Source organism: Rhipicephalus sanguineus, chromosome 6 (genome assembly GCF_013339695.2).
Source record: "Rhipicephalus sanguineus isolate Rsan-2018 chromosome 6, BIME_Rsan_1.4, whole genome shotgun sequence".
NCBI classification, from domain to species: Eukaryota; Metazoa; Arthropoda; class Arachnida; order Ixodida; family Ixodidae; genus Rhipicephalus; species Rhipicephalus sanguineus.
The window spans coordinates 150,880,320-150,905,851 of record NC_051181.1 but is presented as its reverse complement, the minus strand read 5'-3'; the positions used below and the strand labels follow the sequence as shown (position 1 = coordinate 150,905,851).

The following is a 25,532-nucleotide window of genomic DNA, read 5'->3' as shown; positions in this document are numbered from 1 at the left end:
GACAAGTTGGTTCACTGTGTATGAGGAATAAGCTGTGTAGGAAGTACGAGGAAGTCTGCGCAGCAGGCAACTTTGTTCTCGTCAATCTCGTTGTATGACGCCACATGTGGTGACAAGGCATGATGGAAAAAAACTTATCCAACTTGGGTTATGCAATCCGCCTTTCTTTCACGATGCCACGGCGCATGCGCCCGTACCCTAGCCAAGCGGCCGTAGTCGCGAGAGGCCTTTTGGTCTCGGAGGCTTTCGTTCCGGTTATACTGCAGTTGTCAAGGACCCCTATCAAAACGGCAGAGGGTGGTAGCACAGGAAAATGTAAAAGGCGGATTCTAAACCTTGGCCAGTCCTTCAGGGCGAATGGGCTGCTGTAACCACAGGCGTGTGCAAGGGGCGGCAGCCGCCCCATCCTAATCTCCTCGGGGGGGGGGGGGGGGCAAAGTCTGCCCCATACCCAGTCAGACCTGTCCCGTCATTTTATAGCGTCGTTTTCGACAATAATGACGACCGCAAAATACAGTGGCTGGTATTCTGAAGACTTGTTGCATGGTCAACACGCCTTGCGCCAAAATGCAACACGTCTTGAGAGGGCCCCCCTTTGGGTCCGCCAATGATTTCCACATACATCACCTACAAGACCTAGCTGTCGCACTTGCGTAACGGGCTGGTAGTGTGCTACCATCTAATATTTGCCTCATTCCGGCATCTTAGTATAGACTAAGGTGGTAATCTGCGTCGAAATATCAAGAGTCTATATAGAGAAAGCTTCCATTTCCTTTATATGCCTCGGTCGTGCACAATTAAGGTAGTCCAGTGGGCACATATCATTAAGGCTGACTCACGTGTACAGAGTATATATACCATTAATCTGATTCCGACAGACAGTGCAACTCGAATGCCTGTTCACTCGTCGTAGTAATTACGCGTGTTCCTGTAGGTGCCACGAGAGTCCGCAGAGTGTTCCGGTAAGTGTTCCGGTAAGTACTTGTCCCAAGGTCTGAGTACGGGCTAGTTGGTATTCCATTTCAAATTGTGATTACAGCGGAAGGGAAGACACAAGACAGAGACCAACGAAGACGAGCGTCTTCGATCGTTGGTCTCCGTCTCGCGTCTTCCCTTGAGCTGGAATCACAATTTGAGAAGTACTTGTCGTTTTGTGTACGTTTTCTTTACTTACTCATTTCATCGTCTCATCTCTGCAAATTCATTAGACAAGTACTTTGAAAAAGCGTGGCTACGGCAGTTTCCACCATTTCCAATATCAGCAAAGTAAATGAATGAGTAAATAAACAAAAATGTGCAAGTGAGTCAGAGAGGCTCTTCATGGGTTTACTTTGCGTGCCACTTCTTATGTGCGTATGATGAAAAAATGAAATTATACGGACAGCGCACGCAGGCAGACACAACGCAACGCTCTAATATCTAAAGTATCTTTATGAGACCAGCGTCCTGCGTAAGTGGCACAGCGTGACATCTAGATCTCAGTAGTAACATTCCATAAAATTACAAAAACTTACTTGCTACTTGCTCAATGAATAACGCTTTTTTTTTAATATAGCTTCTTAAACATATTCTGTGTATCTTTACTCTTCCTTCCGGCGCTCGAAGTGTTCTTAACGCAAAAGTTCACAAGCTTGCAATCCACTTTAGTACCCAGAGGGTATACGCTGTCAAGTATAACTCTAAAAACGCGATTTCAGTCCTCGGTGTTGCAGTAATTTTCTTTGCTCAGGGACATCAGCAACTTCGCTACAACCTCCTGGTGATCATATTGACGCGACCACATCGCACAAGCATATAGCGTAACGCGCCATGCCGTCCGCCCACTCACTTTACCGCATTAACGAAAGTGACGTGCGGAGCGCGAGGAAACCATACCATTAAATGCCACATGCAGCAAGCACGAGCAGCAAGCGAGCTCTGCGCTTGTAAAATAGTCCGCGATATAAAACGTGTCGTGATGTCTCTTTCTTGAGCTCGTTATATAAGACGCAACGGAACTATGTGCTCGAAACTTAGCATAGGCCATGTATGCAGTGAATCAGTGACAGGCGCCATTCATTTAGGACGGCGACCGCAACTTGTGAGGCCCTGTAAGTTCTTAAGTCTTGATTAGCGGTCTGTCTGGTAACGAGTTTGGAATTGGACGGCCTTTCGCAATGCGCTTTCGAGAACGCTTGCGGAAGAGTGCCCAAGCGGCGCACTCAATTAGGCTCATTCGAAGTTTGCGAACTTTGCTCTCTCATTAGCCTATGGTGGCCAGCGAGTAGCTCTCACAACGAAAGGCCTTTTCTAAAAGCGGCAACTCTGTGCACACGTGCAACATAGAAGCACCGTCGTCGTTGGAAAGTCCGATATCGCTTGTGGTTCTGTTAATTTTGATGTATGTATGTATGTATGTATGTATGTATGTATGTATGTATGTATGTATGTATGTATGTATGTATGTATGTATGTATGTATGTATGTATGTATGTATGTATGTATGTATGTATGTATGTATGTATGTATGTATGTATGTATGTATGTATGTATGTATGTATGTATGTATGTATGTATGTATGTAAAACTCCATTGCATGGTACCTATTCGTCGCCGCGTGAGCTCAGGTTCTCATTCCACAGCGCTATGGGTCCAAGGATGCTTTCGCCATGACATTCTTAGAAAGTTCTAAGCATCCCCCGTAATATTGTTTCAGGGGGACTCAATATTTATAGCTATATATCGTATATTAACAGCGAAGCGGTTCTAGCTCGGCCTAAAATGTCTGTCGCGACTCGTAACTATTATCATCATGAACCTGCACACGCTCTCTTCGTCCTCTTCGACCTCTTCGTCCTCCTCTTCATCTTGTGCTACGCTCTCAGAACACGTGCGCCGATTTCTCCGGCGTGGCCTGTAATAACCCTGATGAGTGAGATAACGAGTACAGAGACAGTAACTCTATTCCAGAACTCGCAGTGCTGCGTGCGTGGGTGGTAGGAAGAAGACGCAAAACGGGATGAAGATGACTGCTACTATATTCATCCAGTTTGTGTGGATAAGGCGGGTCTGCCACTGACACGGTCTCGGTGATTCATTAAAAAAAAAAGAAAATGCGGGAAGTTTGCACTAAGTCGCGCAAAGCTTGGCACAGCGAAAATGGTCGGTCCTCAAGCAAAACCTAGTTGCAACATAGCAGAACCTACTTACAAGATATAAAAACCTAGCAACAACCAGCTACAACATTGCAGCAACCGGCGTTAGCCTAAACCCTTCAGGATAGACCACCTTGCTGTGCCAAGGTTGGCACGACGGCGGTCGCATTTTCGATGGAGGTGAAATGCTATAGGGGCCCGTATACTGTGCGATCTCAGTGCACGTTAAATCGGCCTGTGGGCACGTGAAGCCCCAGATATTGTTATTATATTTGCGATGTTTGTTTTCTTAAAATATTTCTATTCCGCACAATTCGAAAAATTTTCCTTTTAGAATGCCCATATTTAGCAGTGTAAATTAATTCTGTGTATCTGTTTAGTGTACTTAGATTCTCCACACAAAGGCATTATATGTACTGTACGCTTGTACTATACGTTTTCGATTATTTCTTTCTTTTCTTGTTTGTTGATTCGATATCAGTTTCATGATGTTGGGATAGCCGGATATCACGCAGCCTATACCTTCCCATGTCTTCACAACTAAATAAGACCTATACTACTACTACTACTACTACTACTACTACTACTACTAATACAACTAATAATAAAGATTACTTGGTACTGTTGGGTAACAGGTGTCTCAGCTCGCGAATGCTTCTGCGCAGAGCTGATAGACGGAGCGATCAAGGCGACGGTGAGTTGAGGCAAATTTATATACATATATACAGAGGCTTTACATATTCGGCGCTGAGGCCGACAGCTTATTGGGATCGCACAGCGGTGCGACGACGACCCGAGATTTCTTCGTTCGCTTGGTTCTTTTATAGCCCTGGGCGATCGCTTGCATCAGCCAGGAGCTCGAAGCCTCCAATCAGGAACCGCCGTTGGTCGCTGGCTCGAACCGGATCCGCGGATGAGGGGGCTTGCCGCACGTTGCGGGAGAGATTTCCTTCGGTTGCGTCAGACGCAGCGCCGGAGTTGCCGGGGATTGCGTAAGGCTCCCGCCTCGTTGCATCAGCTGGTGTTGACGCTGGTTGCGTCAGACGCATCGCCGGAGTTACCGAGTATTGCGTAAGACTCCCGCCTCGTTGCATCAGCGGGTGTTGACGCTGGTTGCATCAGACGTTTTACCAGCTTGAATGCCTTGTCTAAGCAAGGAAGTTTTGGTTGGGAGCCCTGGCATAACAGTACGCGATGCAGATTGCTCGACTTCCTGCCGTCCATTCGTGACCACAGTGATAATTATATTCCGCTCTTCAAGCCTGTTGGCTGGTGCATGCGGAATTTTCACTAGCACTTGTCAAGGACGTCTGTCAAACAGGGCTCGCATTGCATAATTTTATTCCTTGCAGCTTATCTAACGGTTCCTTACGCCACTTATTCGCCGATATGTTTGCCATTGTGTGACGAAGTCAAAATTCGGCATCATGTCACACTCTGTAACACTTGAAGGCGAGCCTCCTGCGGTGCACTTGGTAATGCATTAATGGGGCCCTGCAACACTTGTTCGGCATCGTCAGAAAACGCTGCCGATCGGTAGTCGAGGCTCCTGAGAGCATGTGAGCCAAGCATTATAGCGCAGCACGCGGCCTGGAATTTGCAATCAATTTTCAAAGTCCGCTAGAAATCGCTCGCTCTTCTCTCGAAAAATGATGCCACAACCGAAATGACCGTGTCATAAACACAAAGTCCACGGCCATTGGCTGATTTGAGCATCGTGAGCTGCATAGTTAACGCGGCCGGCGCGAGATGTCGCCACGTGCCCGCGCGCGATCACACTGAAAGTAAGCCGCGCGTTTGAAGAACAAGAAAAGAAAATAAAGTGCTCAAGCCTCAAGGTCATGACTCGCGCTGACGAAGAGACGCATCTTCTTGCCCCCTTGTCCCTGCCCCCCTCTCCCGTTGCGTAGCTTTCAGCGCGCTCGCTGGTACGAAGAGAGAAAGCGCTTAAAGCGTGCGACAAATCCCTGTAACTACGCTCCCACTTGACGGCTTCTAAAATTTTTTTTGCGGCAGTCTGTTCGTGAGATAATAGGGAGTTTTCGAATAGGGGCCCCAAAGCCCTTTGCGTGTGCTCGCTTTGGGTCAAGCAGAAGCTAAGAGTTTTCGAATAGGGCCTGCGGCGCTTTGGACACTCCCCCTGTTCTAGGTCACTCTAGTCTTGGCCAAGAACCGTCGCTTCAGTGGGGGCCGTCATGTTTGTTTGACGCAAAGCTTTTGGAGCAGTCTTTGGGGCTCCCGCTAAATTCGAGAAATAGCGTCCCCAACGCAAAACCCAAACGCCGTTCGGGCCTCGCACATGCGCAGTGGCCTCGACGCTATTTCTTTGGGGCCCCAAAACGTTTAGGGCCCCTATTCGAAAACTCCTTAATAAACCCCTGTACTGAAGCCATTCGATGACTATACTTAGAAAGGTGTTGCAGGGTCCCTTTAAGTTATGCAGTTGGGGACCAGACTTCTTGCAAGACATAACGCGTAGCAGTGTTATTACACGGGCTTTCTCAGTCGATGGCGTTGTTCCTCCCCCTCACTGTCTCCGCGAGACAGGCCCACCTTTGGCCAAGAGACGTCGCCGTGTGCACGATGACGTTACACATTTCTGCGGACTGTCACGTCGCACTATGCCGTAATTGGTGACGTAGATCACGTGGGTTTCTGTACCAGTTCACTCGCCTGCCGTGTTTCATTGAAGTGGCCGCTGAACGATGCACTTACGGCTTTCGCGTTAATAAGTTTCTTGCGACATCTCTTAATTGGCCTGTGCATGTGACAGATGAGTACTGACACTGCCAGATGAGTACTCATAGGCGTGCGCAGGGGGAGGGCCAGGGCGGCGCCCCCCCCCCCCCTGGTCACCTAAGAGGGGGGGGGGGGAGGCGCAAAGTCTGCCCCTTACATTGACTTGATAGAGGGGGGGCGATAAACTTTCGCCCCCCCCCCATGAAGGGGAACGCTATACGCACGCCTTTGCGAGTATTGACAGGTGGGGGAACCTCTGTACTCATCTTGAAAACAGCGCGACAACACGAGGACGAAGTAAGATACGACGGGATGGGGCGCTTTCATCGTCCTCGTGTTGCTGCGCTGTTTTCAAGATGAATCCTAACCAATTCGCCGAAATATCTGTGCTACTGAACGAACCTATGTACCCTTAGAAAAAAATGGGGGAGGGGAGGTGCCCTGCTCAACAGGGAATCGAACCCAGTACCTTTCGCATTGGAGTAGGGCGCTGTAGGATTTCACCATCGCTGCAGTAGCGGTGAGATGCCGTTTTCATTCGTGGCTCTTGGTGTGCACCCCTCCCGTACACTGTGTTGGTAGAGAAAGACACAACAACGCGAGGGGTTACGTTAACCTTCGCTTTATTAGTGACACTCGTACGTCAGCGTCCATGGCGTCAACATGTTAAGAAAAAGTAATGACAACATGAAATAGCTGTAACCACTCTCATGCGGCGGAAGTGTGATAGAATTATATATATAATATATCTATATATTTGCAGTCAACACGCATGGTCAGAGAACACACAAAAAGAAAGAAAAAAAATAAGAAACACGTTGAAGCGCCGCACCTGTATGCAGCCGTGAAGGAGCGGGCGCGCTCCGCACTTGGCGATGAGGCGATGTCGTGTCTGCACGTGTGTGATATAGTATATATGTGTGTGTGTGTGTGTCTGTGTTCACATTGAGTTGGCAGTCCATGCTTTCGGCGGCGTGGCTGACTGAGCTTACAATACACGGGAGAAAGCACGTGCGCATTCAGCGCTCACGTGATCGGCCAAGCGTCGTAGCGGGCTTTCTTTGTGCTCGAGAGCAGCAGCAATATCAACAACAACAAAGAGGATGAGTACGTGAGAAGTTACTGTGACTATCTCTCATTATTGTGCCGTCGCACGACTTTCCTTTCGTCTTCTTCTTCACGCGAGGCTTTACATTGCAGAGCAAGAACACGACCAAGAGAAGCAGAGGCAAGAGTGGACAAAGTCCACAATCACGTGGTCCCAGAGCGTCTTGGCAAAGTTGCTAACCTCGCCACACTACGAGTCGAATGCCATTTCATCGTTCGGTTTGTGCAGTTCAGTTTCCCCTAGCGTGTCGCACTTAACGGAGAACAGCTCAACTACTATATTCGAGCAGAACGGTATAACGTTTAGCATTTCACTTGCAGCGGCCCTCAGAGGCGCTGGCGTATCCGGGAGGAGGGGGGGGGAGGTGAAGGTTCAAACTCCCCTGAAATTTTTCAATTTTGCAATGTGTATATATACAAGCACATATACAGACGCATGAACGAACATGCATAAAGTATGGTTGAACCCCCCCCCCCCCTCGAAAAAAAGTTCTGGCTACGCTACGGCTCAGAGGCGATGGGGGGTGGGGGGGTGACGTCAATATGGTAGCCTTCCTCCGATGAAGAGACTAAATATCCCCAATTACTGGCTGGATTCATTATTCGCGTAAATGTAGTATATTGTTATAGAATCAATCTTGCGTGAATAATCCTGAAATTTGGATCGCCACGATTTCTTTTGCGTGCCCCCCTCAGCACACGGCTTACTTGGGCTTGAACCTTCTCGTAGCCTTTCCAACCTCCCACCTTCCACGTAAATACATTTGGGGAAGCTACTCCTCTGGTGGCGTGACAATATCAGTGCGTTTCCGTTGTGCATATTCCCAGCTTGAGAACGAAAAAGAAGCACATCTTCCGGCCATCATAATTTGCTCCAATCTATTGAGCTATGAAGTCGAAACTTTGACGCTAACGAAGAGGTTTGACAGATAGGCAAGAATCACGCGGCGATTGGTGGAAATGACGAGTGTTGCAACGTTAAGATATATAAATAGAGCAGCAGAGGTTACGCAATGAAGCACGATTATATAGGTGATATTCTAGCTGATAATGATCGAAGTAAAGCTATTTACACTATACAAGGAACACGCAGAACCAAACATAATTGTAGGTCTAATAAAGGGGCACAGCGTTAAGAGAGCTCGGAGCCGCAATAGCTGAAAGGCGGCAAAGACACAGATGGGGCTATAAGGTTACGAAATTCGCGGTAGTTGAGTATTATCGCCTTCCTTACGTCATGGGCAATTGGCGATTTCTGGCACGTACAAGCCTATGTCCGTAGATGGACTTTTATTTAAACGGGTGATAATGGCGTTGATGAGCATGATGATGATTTCAGCGACTGCCTTTGCGAACTATCCTTTCCTTAGGACATTGTGATTGATCTCAATACATTTATATCGAGAGCTTGACGTCAAAAAATACGACGTGGACGGCGTGCGCCGCCCAGGGTGACGGAGCGACAACCAATAGCAGTGCACCTCGGGTTGAAGTAAACGACCTAATGGGAGTAACTGATATTTTGTGTAAAAAAAAAATGGAGTCGATGACGTGTTTTCAGATCCCTAAATGGCTTCCGGCATGACCTCCGAGATTGGTTTTTCTGTTACCCGCAAAGAACCTCTCTGAGGCCGGGATTTGGAGGACACGTGACATCTGCATATTATGCGACTTGTTGCTGTAATTTTGAACACATACATCTGTAGCAAAAAGAAAAAAAAGGACAGGGAAAAGGTTGTTCGCAAGACGTATTTACGTAATTTTGCATGATAAAGGGCTTAATACCGCATTTTCACGATGCTAATGCGCCCCCGATTGTGACGCGCGGTCAATTTTAGATTAGGAAAATTGAAAAAACAAACAAGCAAGCAAACACACTTGATGCCGATTTCCCTTTTGAGTCCAGTTGTAACGCGCACACAAATTTGAGGGCTACATTTAGGGACAAAAAAAAAAGAAAGTGCGCGTTAGAATTGTGGAATTACGGTAATTGTTCTCTCGTCTTTTTCTAGGCCATGTGATTTTTATAGCTTCATTAGGAAAGGGTATCGCAATGTAACGCTTTCGGTCGCAGAAAGGAAGTTCGCCGCTCTTGATGATTTCTGTGAGTGAAAGTTTCCAAGTCACGTGACAGACGAAGAAACGTTTCGTCAGTGATGCAGGTACTGGGCGCTTCGCACATCTCCTCGGGGAACACTGTCTAAAGTATGAAAAAGGAGATTACACGATAACGAAGGACATTCAAGATATACGCTTTAAGGAAGTTGGACTACATAGTGCGATGCTTATCGCGGGGGAGAACTGCTCACGTAGACGTAGTCTGTGATTCATTTAATACATACTTTTGTGAAATAACAATTGCTGAGCTTTTACGACCCAAAACCACGATAGGATTATGAGGGACGCCGTAGTGGAGGGCTTCGGAAATTTCGAACACCTGGGGTTCTTTAACGCTCAACTAAATCCAAGCACACGGGCCTCCTAGCATTTCGCCTCCATTGAAATGCGGCCGCCGCGATCGGGATTCGATCCCACGACCTTCGGATCATTAGTCGAGCACTATAACCACAGACCACCGCGGCGGCTGATATAGTCTTGTTTGGAAGAGGAAATGAATCTACAAACATAGATATTTTTATATCGACAACTCCGGATTGTTGATCGTGACACCGTGAGCTTCAATAGGAACTCTCGTTTTTCCTTGGTCAATATATAGGAATTCACGCGTAACCTTTTCCCCTTACGTTTATTTGGATATCACATTATAAAAAAAAACACCAATTTAGACAACGACATTTGGAACGTGCCTACAAAACTGTATCGGTCTTTGAAGCTAGTTTCTAGAGGAAAGCCTGCCGTAGCAATAACAGCGACCGGGTACTTCACGCCAGTTTCTAATGCTAACTTTTTTTATTTAACTTTCACATCACGTTATTTTCATGCTACATGAACTAAATTATCATATTTTATTTAGGAGGTTACGAAGGTACTTTAGCTGAATGTAATGACTCATTCTGTGCGAACTACTACTCGAAATTTTAAGCGTAACTTACTTCACTATATCCGCATTTAACTTAGCATGTAAAGTAGCTCTCAAATTTGAAGCGTCAAATGCTTCCCGGTACGAAAGTGTCCTCTAGCACTTAGGAAAGCCTGAATTACGTGTTGTTACGGCTATCGCGATACATTATAAGCTCGCAATAAGCTGGAATGAGTACACGAATACTAATCGGGTTCTCATTTTTCGTTAAGTGCGACACGCTTTTTACAAAGGAAAGCGAATCCGACTGATAATTCTGCGCAATTACCTTTTGAAAACGTTCTTAACTTCTACGTTCAATTCATTTTTATACACAATTTTCTTATGACGACTTATTTAAACGTGATGCGTACTCCAATAGCCACCTCCTCTTGCTCTGTATTCTTGCCCTGCATACACTGGAACCAGATACTAACCATATCATCGATGCCTATGTTGGTGAGGCGCAGTATCAAGTGTGAGAAGTTTTAATAGCGCACGTGAGAAGCCTGTGCACGATAAAGGATCCTTGTCGTACCCTACAGAGAGCAGCTGCGCATGCGCGCGTTCTGCTGTCTTTTGTACCAGTAACGCTTGCCTGACCTTGGTGTAACTGTTCCTTAAAGTGACAAAAATGTAGCAGCGCTGAAGTGGCGTCTTGGTACAGCGAAATGCTCAGATGGCGCCATAGTGTCGTGGGATTCTGAAGGTTGTGCGAGAATTCGACATTTTAGGACAGCCTTTTTTTTTAATTCTTGCAGCTTAGAAACATTTGACGCCGTCTGTTGAATAACTGTGAGCCATCGCGCTTGCCCAGATTCAGTGTTCAGCCGATGTTCCTACGCATGCTCACTTGCGCGGGGTCAGAACCCCACTGAGAATGAAAATCTTGATTACCAGAATGGTTTGTCAAGAGCTGTAACTCACACTGTAGGATCGGGACATCGTGAACTGAACACTCTTTACAGTATATGTGAAGATCAGTAATTCAGTTACCGTGTAGGATCAAGAGTTATCATGAACCGAACGCACTTGACAGTGCACGTTACTACACTGAAAGATTTAATTTCGGTCTGATTAGCGGAAAGCACAGAAAAACGAGAACTTTTCTTACAGTGGAACAGATTGGAAAACATATGGCAATAAACCAAAAAGGTTATTAAAAATGTCGAGAAATGTTGTTACAGATAGTAGGCCAGGTAAACACGTTTCCTTACGTCACAGGAAACGCGGAATTCATAAAAAGTAGCACGCGCAACTGCGCTGCACACTCACTGTATAATACAAAGCGTGAAAATAAGTACAGTCAGCGCTGGCCGATAAGCCCGACTTCTTTAACGCGTGTCATTCTGAACGTATGCGAATCGAGCGCGTCAACACGTCACTTGCATGAAACATGCATCGCTAGTTCTGAGGTGTCTTTATCAATGTCTTATAGGCACCTACACTTTGCAAGCCCGCTAGCAACTACACTTTTGAGCTGCTGCGATATACAGTTAAACCTGTTTATAACAAACTTCAGTATAACGAAATTCTCGATATAAAGGAGCATTTCACTTTTCACAACTTCATGTCCATAGAACAACATGTATTTTGAACCTCGACCTAACGAAACACTCTAATGTCGACGACCGGGACTGAGATTACATTAGGCCATAGGTTATCGCGTCGGTTTCTTAGTGCGCGGCAGCACTGAAGCGGGCATTTAGCCCCGCTTCCTGGATTTTTGGTTTGACCCCTACGTGCTGTAAGGAATCGCACGAAACCGTGAGTTCGCGTGTTTTTGTGGTTCTCCGCGCGCGAGGAAATTCATTCGGAACCGGTGACGCGAAATGCTGTCTAGTCTCGCGATTGGGCTTAACAGGGATTTGAGTGTCAATGTAAAATATCGGGCTGGTTCAGCGCCGAAGAACAGAACAACATCGACTGCGCCCACGCCCGAAGGCTAGACCTCGGTAACGTATACCCGCTTACACAACCAGACACAAAAGACAGTTCAGGGTTCTGAACTTGCCCCAATCACTCGCTAGATGGCGCGAGCTGCGCTCAGTGGTCCACCAGTTCAAGTACGTATCTCAGCTTTAAGTGACCGAAATATTTCCAGTCAGCCATGAAAAGTGCGTGCGTTCTGTTCTGCGTGCAGGAACGATTATTTGACGTGTATAAGACGAGTTCTTATTACGGCTTTCGCTATCGCTAGAAAAAGGTTGGTGTTTAGTTAGAACATCGCGCATCCTCGGCCCAAGAAGGATCTTTTCAATTTGTTCTTCTATTCTGAAGTCTTCGAGGTATCTGTATTCAAGAAATCTTCTACGTCAACAAGTGAAATGACTGCGTGGAGAGAATATATATTGATGGCTTCTAGAGGTATAGAGACGGGTAAAACTCTGTTATTTAAATTTAGAAAAAAGGCACCATAGTGACGCTTGGGACCCGCTGATGTGTGTGTGTGTGTGTATGTGTGTGTGTATGTGTAATATGGTAAATATATAACGGTATGTGTGACTGTATAAGAACAAGTGTGTGACATTGTATACACAACGTTTCTGCGGAGAGCACACATTAAGCGAGCACTCGCAACACTTTACACGCCTCATTTTTTTTTTGGTTTTTGCTCGTTACGTAAATGCAACGTTTTGCTTAATTACACGATAGTTGATACGTGACTTCCGGGTGCAGTGCTTTTTCTTCTTTTCTTTTTGTCTTAAGTAGAAACTCCTTAAGGCATGTGCAAGGAAAATGACGTTCTCCTGTGTGAGCTTGCTTCCTAAATATTTTTTTTTATGACGTTAAGCGCATGAAGTTCTCTACAAGAAGACATAAAAAGTTTTGGTCCTTTGCGCTGTTCTCAGCGAAGCACATCGCCAAACTCAAAATGGCGGAACTTCAAGGTTCTCTATGTCGAATTGTGTGGATTGTGTGAATCCTTGTAACCGGTGAAGTCACCTAAAGAAAACCTTAAGAAAGAAGTGCAGCTTTATGTGAAAGTGCTGCTTTCGTGAAGGCGTGAAACAGTCACAACTTGATGTGGATCTTTCCTATGAGACTGTTTTCAGAGGTTTGATGAGCTTTGGCATTGATATCGCGCCGTATGCAAAGTAAAATGGCTCTGCTATAGTAATACAGTGATGCTGCCTGACACATCATATTAGCTCGAATGCGTCCGCTGATTCATTTCGGTGCTAACCTTTGTCGCTAGGAGTCGGAAAACGTGCGTTACCTTAGACTTTTTGTTCAGTACTGCCAAATATCAGTGCCTCGTCCTTGAGCTGCTTAGCTATGCGCGTAAAAACAGTTTCGTACAAAACTTACTAGGGAGGATTCTGGCGCTACTGTCTATGGGAGCTGCGAACATGACCGTGCAGCTAACATGGGAACCACGGAGGCAGGAGCGTATCGCAACTAGACTGAAGCCAAGAGAGTATCGGCCCATCGCGTGATCTCCACGCCCGAGCCCATGCGCAGTTCAGGCAAAGCTGCGGCAGCGCAGCCGCACAAAGACACTGTGCGGCTCACAGGTCACGTGTTGCACCGATACTACAAGGAAATAAAGCTCCAAAGAGAGTTATTTTGCCAAGGCTGGCTCTGCGACGTAATTCTCTTTCTTCTGGTTAATTTCTTCCCGCATGACAGGGACGATGGGAAGTGCATGCTTTTTGCTAAAACTCGTCCTTTTCTCTTGTAAAGGCTTTCGGAACGTGACAGAAAGTGTAGTTTCTAATCCATTTAAATCAGTACGCATACGCGCAGAGGCAGAGGCAGTGCCACAGTAGTGGGGTCCCACGTAGTACCATCCGAGATGATTGTTCGGCGTAACTTTAGAACCGCGAATTGTTTGTTCAAGAGGCGCAGCTCCATTTCTATGGGGAAGGCGTGAACAAGGACCTGTGTTCGAATATAAGAGCGCTAGAAAGAGTGAGTAATCACATCAGACGGGCGTCTGGAGTTGCATGCACGAAGGTAAAGGCTGATCTGCGTACTCAACAATCGCAGTGCCAGAATTACCTCTAGTAAATATTTGCACGGAACTCTGTGCGAAAGCAGAGCAAAGGAAGGATTGCGATATTTGTCAAAGTGCTGTCAAATAGGCAACGTCTGTGCCCACATCAAAACAGTTGAACTGATCGCTTATGCAGCATCCCCGTGTTTTCGCACGTGCTGACGTCCAGAGAGCAATGATAATAATACTGCGCCAAAATAAACTGCGCATGATTCGGGGTGCTTAGCGATATGTAACTGTAAAAAAAGCCTGCTAAACTGAGCGATGTACATTTGGCGCTGCTTGGCTACGATTAATGAGTTTCTTTCTTACGTGAAACAAAGAAACATCAAAGAATAGTGGTATGATTGTGTTTTTACATATTCTGGGTCTGTTGTTAACTACGACATGAATTCTCACGTTCACTTCGCATCACCTTGTTTTTCTTAGCTCGCAACATTGAAAATAGAAACGACTAGCTATTTTACGAGGAGGCACATATTCTGCAGTGAATTTGAACGCACAAGGCAGCATTCGTCAAATCTGGAAGAGTTCCGCATGCAAGACCGTTCTTGCGGGCAGTAATTTCGTGGTGCGTTGCTGGCTAGAAACTTTATCTTTTGTGGAAAAAAAGGAGGTGCGCACGTTTTTCAAATGGTCTCAGTTGTTTACGTGGCTCAATTTCTTTTTGCGAAGCCTGTCAAGCAGAGTTCAGCACGAAGTACTTGTTTTACGCGGTGGGTAGGTAACGTTGAAAACTGTGGGGAGTGGGCAAGAGCGGCGCCAGGTTTTCCTTGAGAGGTGGGGGAGGAGGGGGGGGGACTTATTTGTTGTGTTTTTTACTATTCTCTTGGGAGGACAAATGGGGTCAGGCGAAAATTTCGGGGTGAGGGGCGCTGCTCATCATGACCCCCCCCCCCCTTTACCCTGGCGCCGCCCTTGGGGGTAAGTGCGGGAGGGGGGTGTAATGAAAAAAAAATTGTAAGCAGCGCGAATGAAGTGATTTCCATGTGTACATGCACCTGTTGAGCAACATTTAGGAAAACTGCAGTTATGGCTTTGTTTTTGATAGAAGCACTGGTGTTTGTCACCGATCAAGGACAGTCACCCTAGTGGCATCAAGGACAGTAAAAAATACTGAAAAAAGAAAACAAGCTTGAAATTCTAAACCTTCATCACTGAAATAAAAAAAAAAGCATGCCGTTTGCTAAAATCTATCATACACCATGCCTCTCTTCTTTCTTCCTTGATTTTTTTTTTCAGCCTTGGAAAATACTTAGTGGTCTGTTGGCTTGAAGCTACATAACGAGCGGAAGTAGTTATTTACAGGAGATGAGATTTTTTTTCGTGTCAAAATAATTTGTGCTGTTTAAGCAGAGTGTCGAAAGGACAGACACCGTAAGAACTTGTCTTCTGTGCTCTATCACATTTCCCCATCGTTCTCACGGCACTGTCGCATCGTACTCGTCGACGAATTGAAGTATATATTGTCCGTAAACACCTCGGCACGTCTATTCTTAATCGCGGGCTTGGTTATTAATTATAGAGTGGGTCGCCAAAACAGCACGTCGTCGCACCTCTTCGATTAGCGTGATATCGGGGACGGGTTAACTACAAATAAACTATCGTGACCGTTTCAACGAATAAGTTAACAGTCTGTGCAAATCACGTCAGCGCATCCGCCGAGAACGTACCCGTTGCGACGGTGTTACCAACTAACTTCAGGAGCAAGTCTGCCCCAACGACACAAAACCTGATGCGGATCTGTTCATGCACTTGTATTACACGTTCATACACTTGTCCTGCACTCTAAGAAAAAAAAAAGAGTCACTTGACTCTTTCTTGCTACACATGTGTGACTCTCACGCGTATAACGTTCTTTAGAGAGACACGTTGACTCCCTTTTGGAGAGTCGTGCGTCCTACGTCTCCCCACAGAGAGAGTCAACGTGTATCTCTAAAGAGCGTCATACACATGAGAGTCACATGTGCAGCAAGAAAGAGTCAAGTGACTCCTTTTCTTCTTATAGTGTGTATACGTAGGCACTGCTGAGTAAGTGGAACTTATTTTCGCAAATGTTCCGCTCACTAACCCGAACCTACATCGGACGAATATGGCTCCTTTTTTTTTCTGTCCGGCTCATCACAATGTTACTGTTATCACTCTGAATATTTTACCAGTTAAGTTTCACTAGTGCAACGCCTTCATTTCCTTCAACATCGGTTCTATGAAATAAGAGCGAGATGTTTGTGAAACTGTCGCGCTTACTGAGAGATGAGAAATCGTTGAACAAGGAACGTCACTGGAGCCATAGTTTAGACAAGACGACTTGTTGTTGTGTTCTCCTCTGATAATGGCTCATACCCAATGTGGGAGCTTGGCCAAGCAATTGGGGGGGGGGGGGTTCCATTAAAATTTGTAGGGAACATTACTAGATGCTATAGTTAAACAAGATATTGATTTGAATTGCCAATTATCGGTAATGAGATGTTGAAAGCCGTCACAATTTCGTGAAACGGTGATAGGATAGAAAAAAGTGACCAGTCGTTTTTACCCGATTACAGAAAGAGCGCAGAGGGGAAGCCACTAAACCTGATCTGTGCAAGTGAAAAATTAAGACAGGAAACGCGGCAACGTATAATTTCGCGATGGCAACTTCCATCATCCATGAGTTGAGTCTTCGTGAGGGCGGCAACAGATTTTGCCTTCGTCAAGGAAGGCACTCGCTACCCTGACTAGGACGAGTCACTTGTCGAAATGTAGGCTTCAGCAACATATTCTGTCCAACGATTTATCATCACTTCAAGCTTGCATCTTTCCCTGAACAACTATCTTGTTTGGAAGCTTACTAGTAGAACTTATTTAAAACGAGACAAAGAGCGAATTTGCCGCGCCTGCCGGCTAGAGGGCGGCACTTCGCTCTCTCCCCTCATGTTTCCTTCATCTTTAATTCGTCCTTTAGCTGCGGCTCCACCCATTCAAGACAATCTTTTCTTACCTAGAGTACACGCGGATAACTGCTGACAGAGGCTTTTGAGTTTGCCGAAGCTTCCGACAAAACTGACGGGCATCCGTTTTTTAACTCTATGGTGAGGATGAGCAATGAGGGGCTATTGGCGTTCGAAGGTTCCTCTACTGTCGAATGAGTTTAGTGTGACGGTATAGTAGTCCCATGAAGAAAGTCAGCGAAGTTCTTGAGCCGTTTGGTGATCAATTAATGGGGACACGCTATCGGTGTCTTGAAAAAACGCCCGAGGACACAAAAGCATGTAGGCTGGAGCTTAAAGTACAGAGGGTACAAGCTCATTCTGCCTATAAGTAACGTCCTCGCATCAAAAAGCCGCCGTCGGGTCTTTGTAAAAAGGTGTGCGCGGTAAAAGAACGTGTAATTGCAAGTCGATCGTGGCACGACACGCCGAAGAAATGGGATGAGGCATAGAAAATAAAATAAAAAAGAAACATGAACACGAGCGAAGAAAAAAGTAAGACGAAACAACGATGTGGTGGTCCTCCGGTTCTCTAGATGAGACGCGTCCGCCGTCTTCCCTCCCTTGGCTTGCTCAGTCTTTTCGTTATCCGTGATGCGATGCTCTCGGGGCACACACTTGGCGTATCCACAGTTTTTTCACCAGCACTCACTCTCTCTCTCCTCACGTTATGTACACACCGGTCACAACATACACACCACCATACTTCCGCACCATTGCATTACGAGTCTGTGTTTTCTAAAGAGTTCCAACTTGCACCTGTGGAACGGGAAACGGGTGGGGACAGAGGATGAAAAAAAAAAATGAAATATGCGCATTAGAAAATGCACGTACGAAAGGTCATTTCACTAGCGCGAAGCCTCAGAGGACTAAACTGAAGCGCGAGGCAGAAATGCTCGCAAGTTATCTGCTTCACTATGAACTCCGAGACTAGGTGAAGCACCAGAGTCGACACTGATACGATAAAAATGCACTGGAGCTGTACGGCTGAGATGCAGATCCGTTTAGCGAATGTGATAACGGTTCCCAGATAGATAGATAGATAGATAGATAGATAGATAGATAGATAGATAGATAGATAGATAGATAGATAGATAGATAGATAGATAGATAGATAGATAGATAGATAGATAGATAGATAGATAGATAGATAGATAGATAGATAGATAGATAGATAGATAGCAGCTTTAAGGAAAGGCAGGAAGTTTAACCAGCCTGGCTTGATTCACTACCCTGCGCTGGGGAAGGACGAGCGCTGCAAGATGCGGAGAGGATATAAGTTCATGCTTTATACAAAAGCACGTACACAAAGAAGCGCTCATCGTACAGAAGGGTTCTGAGCCGCGCTTTTTGGTTTACGTTCACTATGGCGAAACAGTTCAGACGATGATGCTGGTGAACAGATACGACAATGTGCTGTCTTATCAGCGCACTGTTTTGTCTGCTTACCCTTTACTTCGTCTGCGCGCTCTTGTAATATTGGATCGGGTAGGTTACGCACGTAAAAAAAAAAAGGAGAGAGAGAGAGAGAGAGACAGAGAGAGAGAAGGCCAAAGGGCTGGCTCAATTGCGCTGGGACCTGTGCGTAACGGGAGATGCGCGGTCGTTTTTGAAACTTCATCTTTGAAACAAAAGAACAACGAATAAGTTCCTGCGTAACGCTGCGGGGAAATACGATTTAAGGCACGACGGCGATAGCTGTAAATTGGTTCGGATGTGGGGAGCCGGAAACGCCGGCGCAGCCGTGCAATGCGACAGCGCCGAAAGCTTCCTGCCAGACAGGAAACCAGACGGCAGCCGTCAGCGGCGCGAACGTCGGGGTAAGCCGTGGCGATAATTGTTTGCTGGAACGTGTGTGCGTCAGCACATAGTGTATACGACATGAGGTCGATTTGATTGGCCTGCACTTACTGTAGTATATAGATAAGCGTGTTTTGCACTACCCTATTCAATATTTCAAATCAGTTCTGCGGAATCCCGCAAGGTGGTAGAAGGGTTAGGAAATGGAAATTGATAACCACTCGTTTGTAGCAGGAAGCCACAAGGAAATTCGTACGCATTTCTCAGAAAGAGAGCTTCTTAGTTGCCAATAAATACGCCTCATCCGGGGATCGAACCCGGGACCAACGCCTTTCCGGGGCGGTCGCTCACCGGTTCAGCATGGATAAATCTTCACGTCACCATTCGTTTCACACAGAGCAAGCTTTCAACTCCACAACATAATTTCTGATAATAATATGTGGGATTTAACGGGCTAAAACTACGACTGATTATGAGGCACGCAGTATAGTGGAGGGCACCGTTTGGTGTTCTTTAACGTGCACTGACATCGCACAGTACACGGGCCTCCAGAATTCCGCCTCGATCGAAATGCGACCGCTGCTCCCGGGATCGAACCAGTGACTCTCAGGTCAGCGCACAGGATTATCTATACACTCACCTACATAGGACTGAAATCGGGCCGGTAATACTTTGTCGATTCTTAGGCGAATAAAAACATGCACCAACTGACTGGAAATTGAGCGCGAACTCCAGGAATAAAACCAACAGCTTGATGTCACGGATACAAACGACATCTTGAGGTCACAGATACAAACGACAGCTTGAGGTAACGGATAAAAACGACGGCTTGAGGTCACAGATACAAATGACAGCTTGAGGTCACGGATACAAAAGACAGCTTGACCTTGTTTATTTCACAACGCGAGAGATCGCGCAGTTATCGAAACCGACCCAGATGGCGCAGCCGGGTTTCTGAAGCACCTCGATATGACCACGTATTCTGCCGTGTAAGTGCTTACTTCTTACGAGGGCCACTAACGTTTGCCTCTGGTACCATGGGTGAAATTCACTCCGATAAAGAGCTGAGCTATCACGCACCATAACCACGATCTGATTTCAGGTAGTGAGTATTGTGATAGAGTACCCAACTGTACATAGTTGGGGACCCTGTATGACTTCTGACTACCTGAAATTCTTCAGCGTGCACATAAATCAATGCGCATGGACGTTTTCGCATCTCGCCCCCTATCGAAATATATATGCGGCCGCGCGGCGGCCGGTATCCAACTCGCAACGTCCGCACAACACCGCAGCGGGTGTATAAAAAGCGCACCGTTGTTGATTTTCGGAAACCCGCAGACAATGGGCCGCATTTGAGGCTAAACTCGTCTTGGGCACTCGCCCAGCACTTATTTTCACGACCACTCCTTTTCGTTTCAGGACCCGACCAACGATAGCTGCTCAATTTAGCGAGATTTCTGCTCTCCTTCCTCGACGGTAGCAACCACATCGTCCTCAGTAGGCTCCTCACACGTTGTTCGTGATTCGCGTCTACAGCAAACACCGACAGTGCTGTTTTTGATGTTTTTCTTGCCTGACACACGTTTAAGTTCCGTTTGTATGAAGCAAGTTTTGGTGTGTAATCCAGAGCCGAACTCACCAGATGAAGGGAGCAGCGGCCACAGCGGGCACGGCGTCGGCAGGCCGCGAGGCGAAACGGCGTGCCTCGTCCTCACGTCTCGATCTTGTTGGCGATGGCCAGGATGGAGGCGGCCGAGGTGGCGCTTCCTCGGTGCACCCGTTCGGTTACACCTGCGCTGCCGGCCAGTTGAATCAGGTTGGCCGTGGTCGAGGACGGGTTGACGGCCGCCGACGAACTGCCGCCGCTCCCACCGTCCGCCGCCGAACCGCCGCCGCTGCCGCAGCTCACGTGGGACGCTGCGTTGGGAAAAACAAAAAACAAAAAGTCAATCGTGTTTACCGAATGAGAGTGGTTGGGAGAAACGGTTTTCATACAATGTGAAATGAAAATTTGGTAGACGAATCAATCATTTGGTTGAGATTGCATGAAGACAAACTTGCCGTTATAACAGCAGAAGCCAACTTTGGTAAATACTAGCCAACACTAGCAAACACTAGGGAGCAGTAGCAAATATCGGTAGTACGCAAGTACGGTAGTTAAATTTAATTGAAAAATTTCCTGAACAGCTCACATATTGAATTTAGATTGAGTGAAAACTGTGCTGCTGTTACAACGACGGGCATCCGACACTAGCCACCTCTAGCCAAAGTTCATCTTTTAGCCAAAACTAGCCGACATTTGCCAATAGTTAGGCATCAATGTGACCATCATTTTTAATCATTGAGTTGACTTTACCAGCAGTAGCCAGCACTATATACAACATTAAGCCAGAACAATCCGACACTGGCCATCATTCAGCCAATCCTAAACAACATGCTGCAGTGCCGACAAAGGGGTTAGCAACGTTAGTAATGCGAAGAGAGTATGTGACGTCATCTTCAATATGCGACAAGCAGTAACATGTTACATTCTGTTAACGTTCATGCGAAAACGTATCCTAAATTTCAGCTCCCTAGCACTAATAGAAACCAGTCTCCTTACACCATTGTCTTGGTGTAGTTCTAAATCCTGCGCTTAGTGCAGATCCACCACCGTGAAACCTGCGGAAGCGCGTAGCAGGGAGATTCACTTGGCCCTCCTTGCACCGCGCAAGAGAGGGCGCCACCACCTCGGCAATCGCGTGCTTGCCGAGGCGGTGACGCCCTCTCTTGCACGGCGCCTGATGTTTCAGAAGCGTCTTCGAGATTTTGTATGAATTGTAGTGATTAATTCTTGGTTATTTCTGTAGTTTATTTTACGCTAGACCTTGTTAGTTTATTTCGCACTGGTTTTGGGAATTGTTAGCCTTGTTTTAGGCCTCTATTGACCACTGCGTGACCATGCAAGATGAAACGGTGGACGACAAGTCGGGCCCGTAAAGTGCTACGCACTTAGAAGATGAAAGCCATAACTGAGGCGTTCAAAAACAAAGAAATGTCGAATCGTATAACCACGTTAATACACCGTTCTTATGAAGACCCCTTGAACAACGTTCGCTACTTTTGAAAGCCTTACTGAAAGCACTTACTGAAAGTAGCTTCCTCCGCTCGTTAGACACGCTCTTTTGTGCAGGACTGCTGATATTTTTGTTCCTTGCCTTTCTTTAACTTTTTTTTAACGACGCAGTTCATTTCCACTACCTACACTCTGAGTAACGGCGATCTAACGTGAGGTATAAAACTCGCGAGGTAATAGAGTCTGCCAGTTGCTCCTGCAAACTGTCCAGTGGGAGGCGTTTACGAAGCGCTAGAGCTTGCGATGTTAGTCGTTTTTCTTTGTCTTTGCTTTTCGCATCAAAGCGACACGGCTTACAGTGTTACTCGTGGTGTATTTTTTTCCCCGACAAAATTGGTCGTATATGCGTTACGCTTCATCAAGTCCTTATGGGCTAACTCTTCACAACCAGCACCAAAGTACTTCCTGAAATAAGAGAAACAAAGAAAGAAAGAAACTTACAGTGAGGAAACAAAAAGAAAAGAAAGCCAGTTCTTGGGTAGTACTGTATTGTGCGCGTCTTGCTTATGGCGGCAGCTTCCAATCGAGGTCAGGTAGACTTCACAGGCTGGCGCATATCGCAACACCTTTCACAAATGATGTCAGAACGCCTTGTCTAGAAAATACAGTTGCAAAATAGTGTTACCCGCGACATTTGTGTATGCTGTGGGCCGACTGTGTGGGAACAGCTAAAAAGATGCCATAAGTAGGTTGTTTCGATAGGAATAAGTACCTCGGACAGGCTGGCCCACGTTTCGATAGGTGGAGCTATCTCCTTGAAATGCGCCTCGTCATCCTTGGCGTGTTAACTTTGAAAGGATTAGTCAGTGACGTAACGTCACGCAGTGTCGCTGTCTGTACTTGTTTCACGAAGATAGACGTTCACCTATTGAAACGTCGGCCAGCCTGTCTAAGAAGCACTTACTCCTGTGCAGACAATTTGCATATGACATTGTGCTTTTATCAACTAGTCCCCACCTGTACTTTGGATTTAAACGGTGCGGGCGCGTATTTATACTTGCTTACTTTATTATTCTATCGTGTACTTCGTTTCTTCCGGCATATTTTTGCTCGGTTGCAGCGTTACGTCAAACGAAGAACCCCTCCACACATAGAAATCACTTTTGTGTCCTTACTTCTCAATGCCTGATGTCAGGAATTAAAAATAACACGAATGTTGCATTCCTCCCGGAAAATTACTTTTAAAGAATGCGGCTTTACCACCTACCGAAAGCGTCTTTGTTTGATACGCGGAAATCAATTTCGAGGTCTGTTTGTAATGGACTGGCGTTCATGAACCGCACTGAAGAAGCTTACTGCCGCGAAAATGTAAGTATACCACAATTAGCCTTCTCTAGAACGAGAGAGCGAGCGAGATGGAGTGGGTGAGAGGAGTGGAGGTCATAAGACCAAGGCACAGCTTTCTTACAGAAGCCGCTTTTAGGCTTCCCTGGCAGCATCAGAACTCATTGCTTGCTTAGAATATCGATCAAAAGCTGCAGCGCAAAAGAACAGTCCACTACGCAGGTCTGATTCACAGGAGGGCACTCCATCTTCTGCGAAGTACGCCAAGAAATGAAATACTTATACTCTGCCGTTTCATTATTTCTAAAGAAAATAGGACTGAATTGTGGGGACGCGTTCGATCACGCAGGCAGTGGCGAAACTATAGCTTCCGATAATGGCCCCCCTTTCGGACTCCGTGTAATAGGCCATGAAATTCGGGGCGGTCCGTTCACTGGGCGGCCCCATCAATAACATACCTTATACCTTTAGAAACTCTCTTATGAGGTATAGTTTCATGGCTCCAATTTTGTAAGAGAAGCAGCCCTTCGTAGTGCTAACTGAAAAATGTGTTCATGAAAAAGATAGATAGATAGATAGATAGATAGATAGATAGATAGATAGATAGATAGATAGATAGATAGATAGATAGATAGATAGATAGATAGATAGATAGATAGATAGATAGATAGATAGATAGATAGATAGATAGATAGATAGATAGATAGATAGATAGATAGATGTGATGCGCATTGGAACACGAGACATTGATCACGGTTGAGCCGGCTGCTCTGACAGAAAAGACAACTCTTGCAGTTGCAAACAGTTGCAAACAGGGACGACGAACACAACCCAGTACAAGCAACCGCATATAAAGTGAAGGACCACTCTCTCATTATTCAAAAAAGCGCGGCTGACTTTGCCAGCTCTCCGTCCGGCCACGCTTATAGCCAGCCTGCCTACCATCGCGAATGTTCTCATCGTGCCTCGAGGCAGTGTTCACAACCGTCGGCGGGCCGTTTCTCCATGAATATTCAAATTAGGCTGGCCATACAATGACTCGTGTACAGTCGGTGTGTTGATCACCAGGTTTTCTGCCTCATCGTCTTTCTCTCTCTACTCTCCACCGCATAGGCAAGTCCTCTCTTCTCGTTTCCCAACACAAATCCAATTCGGCCGCTCGTGGCCGCCCCGTGCCCCAAGCTGATGAAAAAAAAAAAAGAAAGGACCATCTACACTGTCCTGTTGTGGCGGCCGCATCTCGGTTACACTTCCCTCTGGCTGGCGGAACAAAGCTTGTTGAATGCCTGAAAAGTTTTCTCTCGCGCCTCGACACTGCGAAGGACGCCGAGCCTTGCTGTGCTCGCGCGTGTGGGAGCTTCTTTCGTTCGTGCGAGTGAATGTTTAATGCAGGGGAGCGAGGAGGTCTCGCGTTGAAGGGAGAGTGCGAGCCTCGTGATGGCGGTGTCGGCGATGCGGCCGTTTGCGTGTTGCGTATGCGGCGACATCGCACCTGTTGTGTCGAGGCGCATGCATCGTTTAGTCTGTTTTTGCTGTATACATGAAACGTGACGTAGGTAAGGATGAGAAGAGGCACGTTTTTAGCCTGTGATGATGGTGATGGTGATAGGAGGCATGTATTTACCCGGTGAGTATGATGATGATGTCGGTGGCTGTTATGGCAGTGTAATAAGCTGGGCTGGTTAGTAGTCGTTCACGACATCACGGAATGTGCCACCATAACGAATAACAAAAACCAGAAACTACAAGCGACTCTTACCGGCTTCGCTCTAATTGCGCATCACATAGTTGGCAATATGGCATACCCTGCATTATGATATTACCATAAAATGCAGAAATAGAGGATACAAGCAAAAAAGTGATAGTCTGTAAGAGGAAAGAGAGAGAGAGAGAAAGCTCTTTAATGAAAAACACGGAATGTCAGAGGAGAATGTAAACGTTGAGAGCTTCAGGCAGGCTATAGCCTTTATCTAACAATTTGGCGCTTTCTGCGGCCGTGCGCAGCCATCTGCTACGACACATATGTGGGCGTTGCCATTGTAAGGGGGTGATCGGTTTTCGTTTATATTTGGCCGTTCGCTTGGAACCATGTGTGTTAGAGGCATCTTTCCGTTGCTCGCAACTTTGCAAAAGGGTAGAACTAGAGCAGCCCGAATACACTGCGCCACTCTGGCTGTACTTTCAGTAACGCAAAACATTTTAGTCGCCTCTTTTCTTGCTGCTGTCAACCTAAGATAAGACTAGATAGATAGATAGATAGATAGTGTGTGTGTGTGTGTGTGTGTGTGTGTGTGTGTGTGTGTGTGTGTGTGTGTGTGTGTGTGTGTGTGTGTGTGTGTGTGTGTGTGTGTGTGTGTGTGTGTGT

General features: G+C 46.4%; 1 protein-coding gene across 1 annotated transcript in view; it reads right to left on the bottom strand.

Moving 5' to 3' along the window:
- Positions 1-17,614: 17,614 nt before the first annotated feature.
- LOC119396784 (potassium voltage-gated channel protein Shaw) overlaps positions 17,615-25,532 on the bottom strand; it is a 70,048-nt gene continuing 62,130 nt past the window's right edge. Inside the window, exons 6-7 of the mRNA XM_037664111.2 lie at positions 20,408-20,685; positions 17,615-17,724 (exon numbers count right to left, since the gene is read on the bottom strand). Of these exons, the coding sequence (XP_037520039.1) occupies positions 20,480-20,685 (206 nt within the window). The 3' untranslated portion in view covers positions 17,615-17,724; positions 20,408-20,479. The remainder of the gene's footprint in view (positions 17,725-20,407; positions 20,686-25,532) is intronic.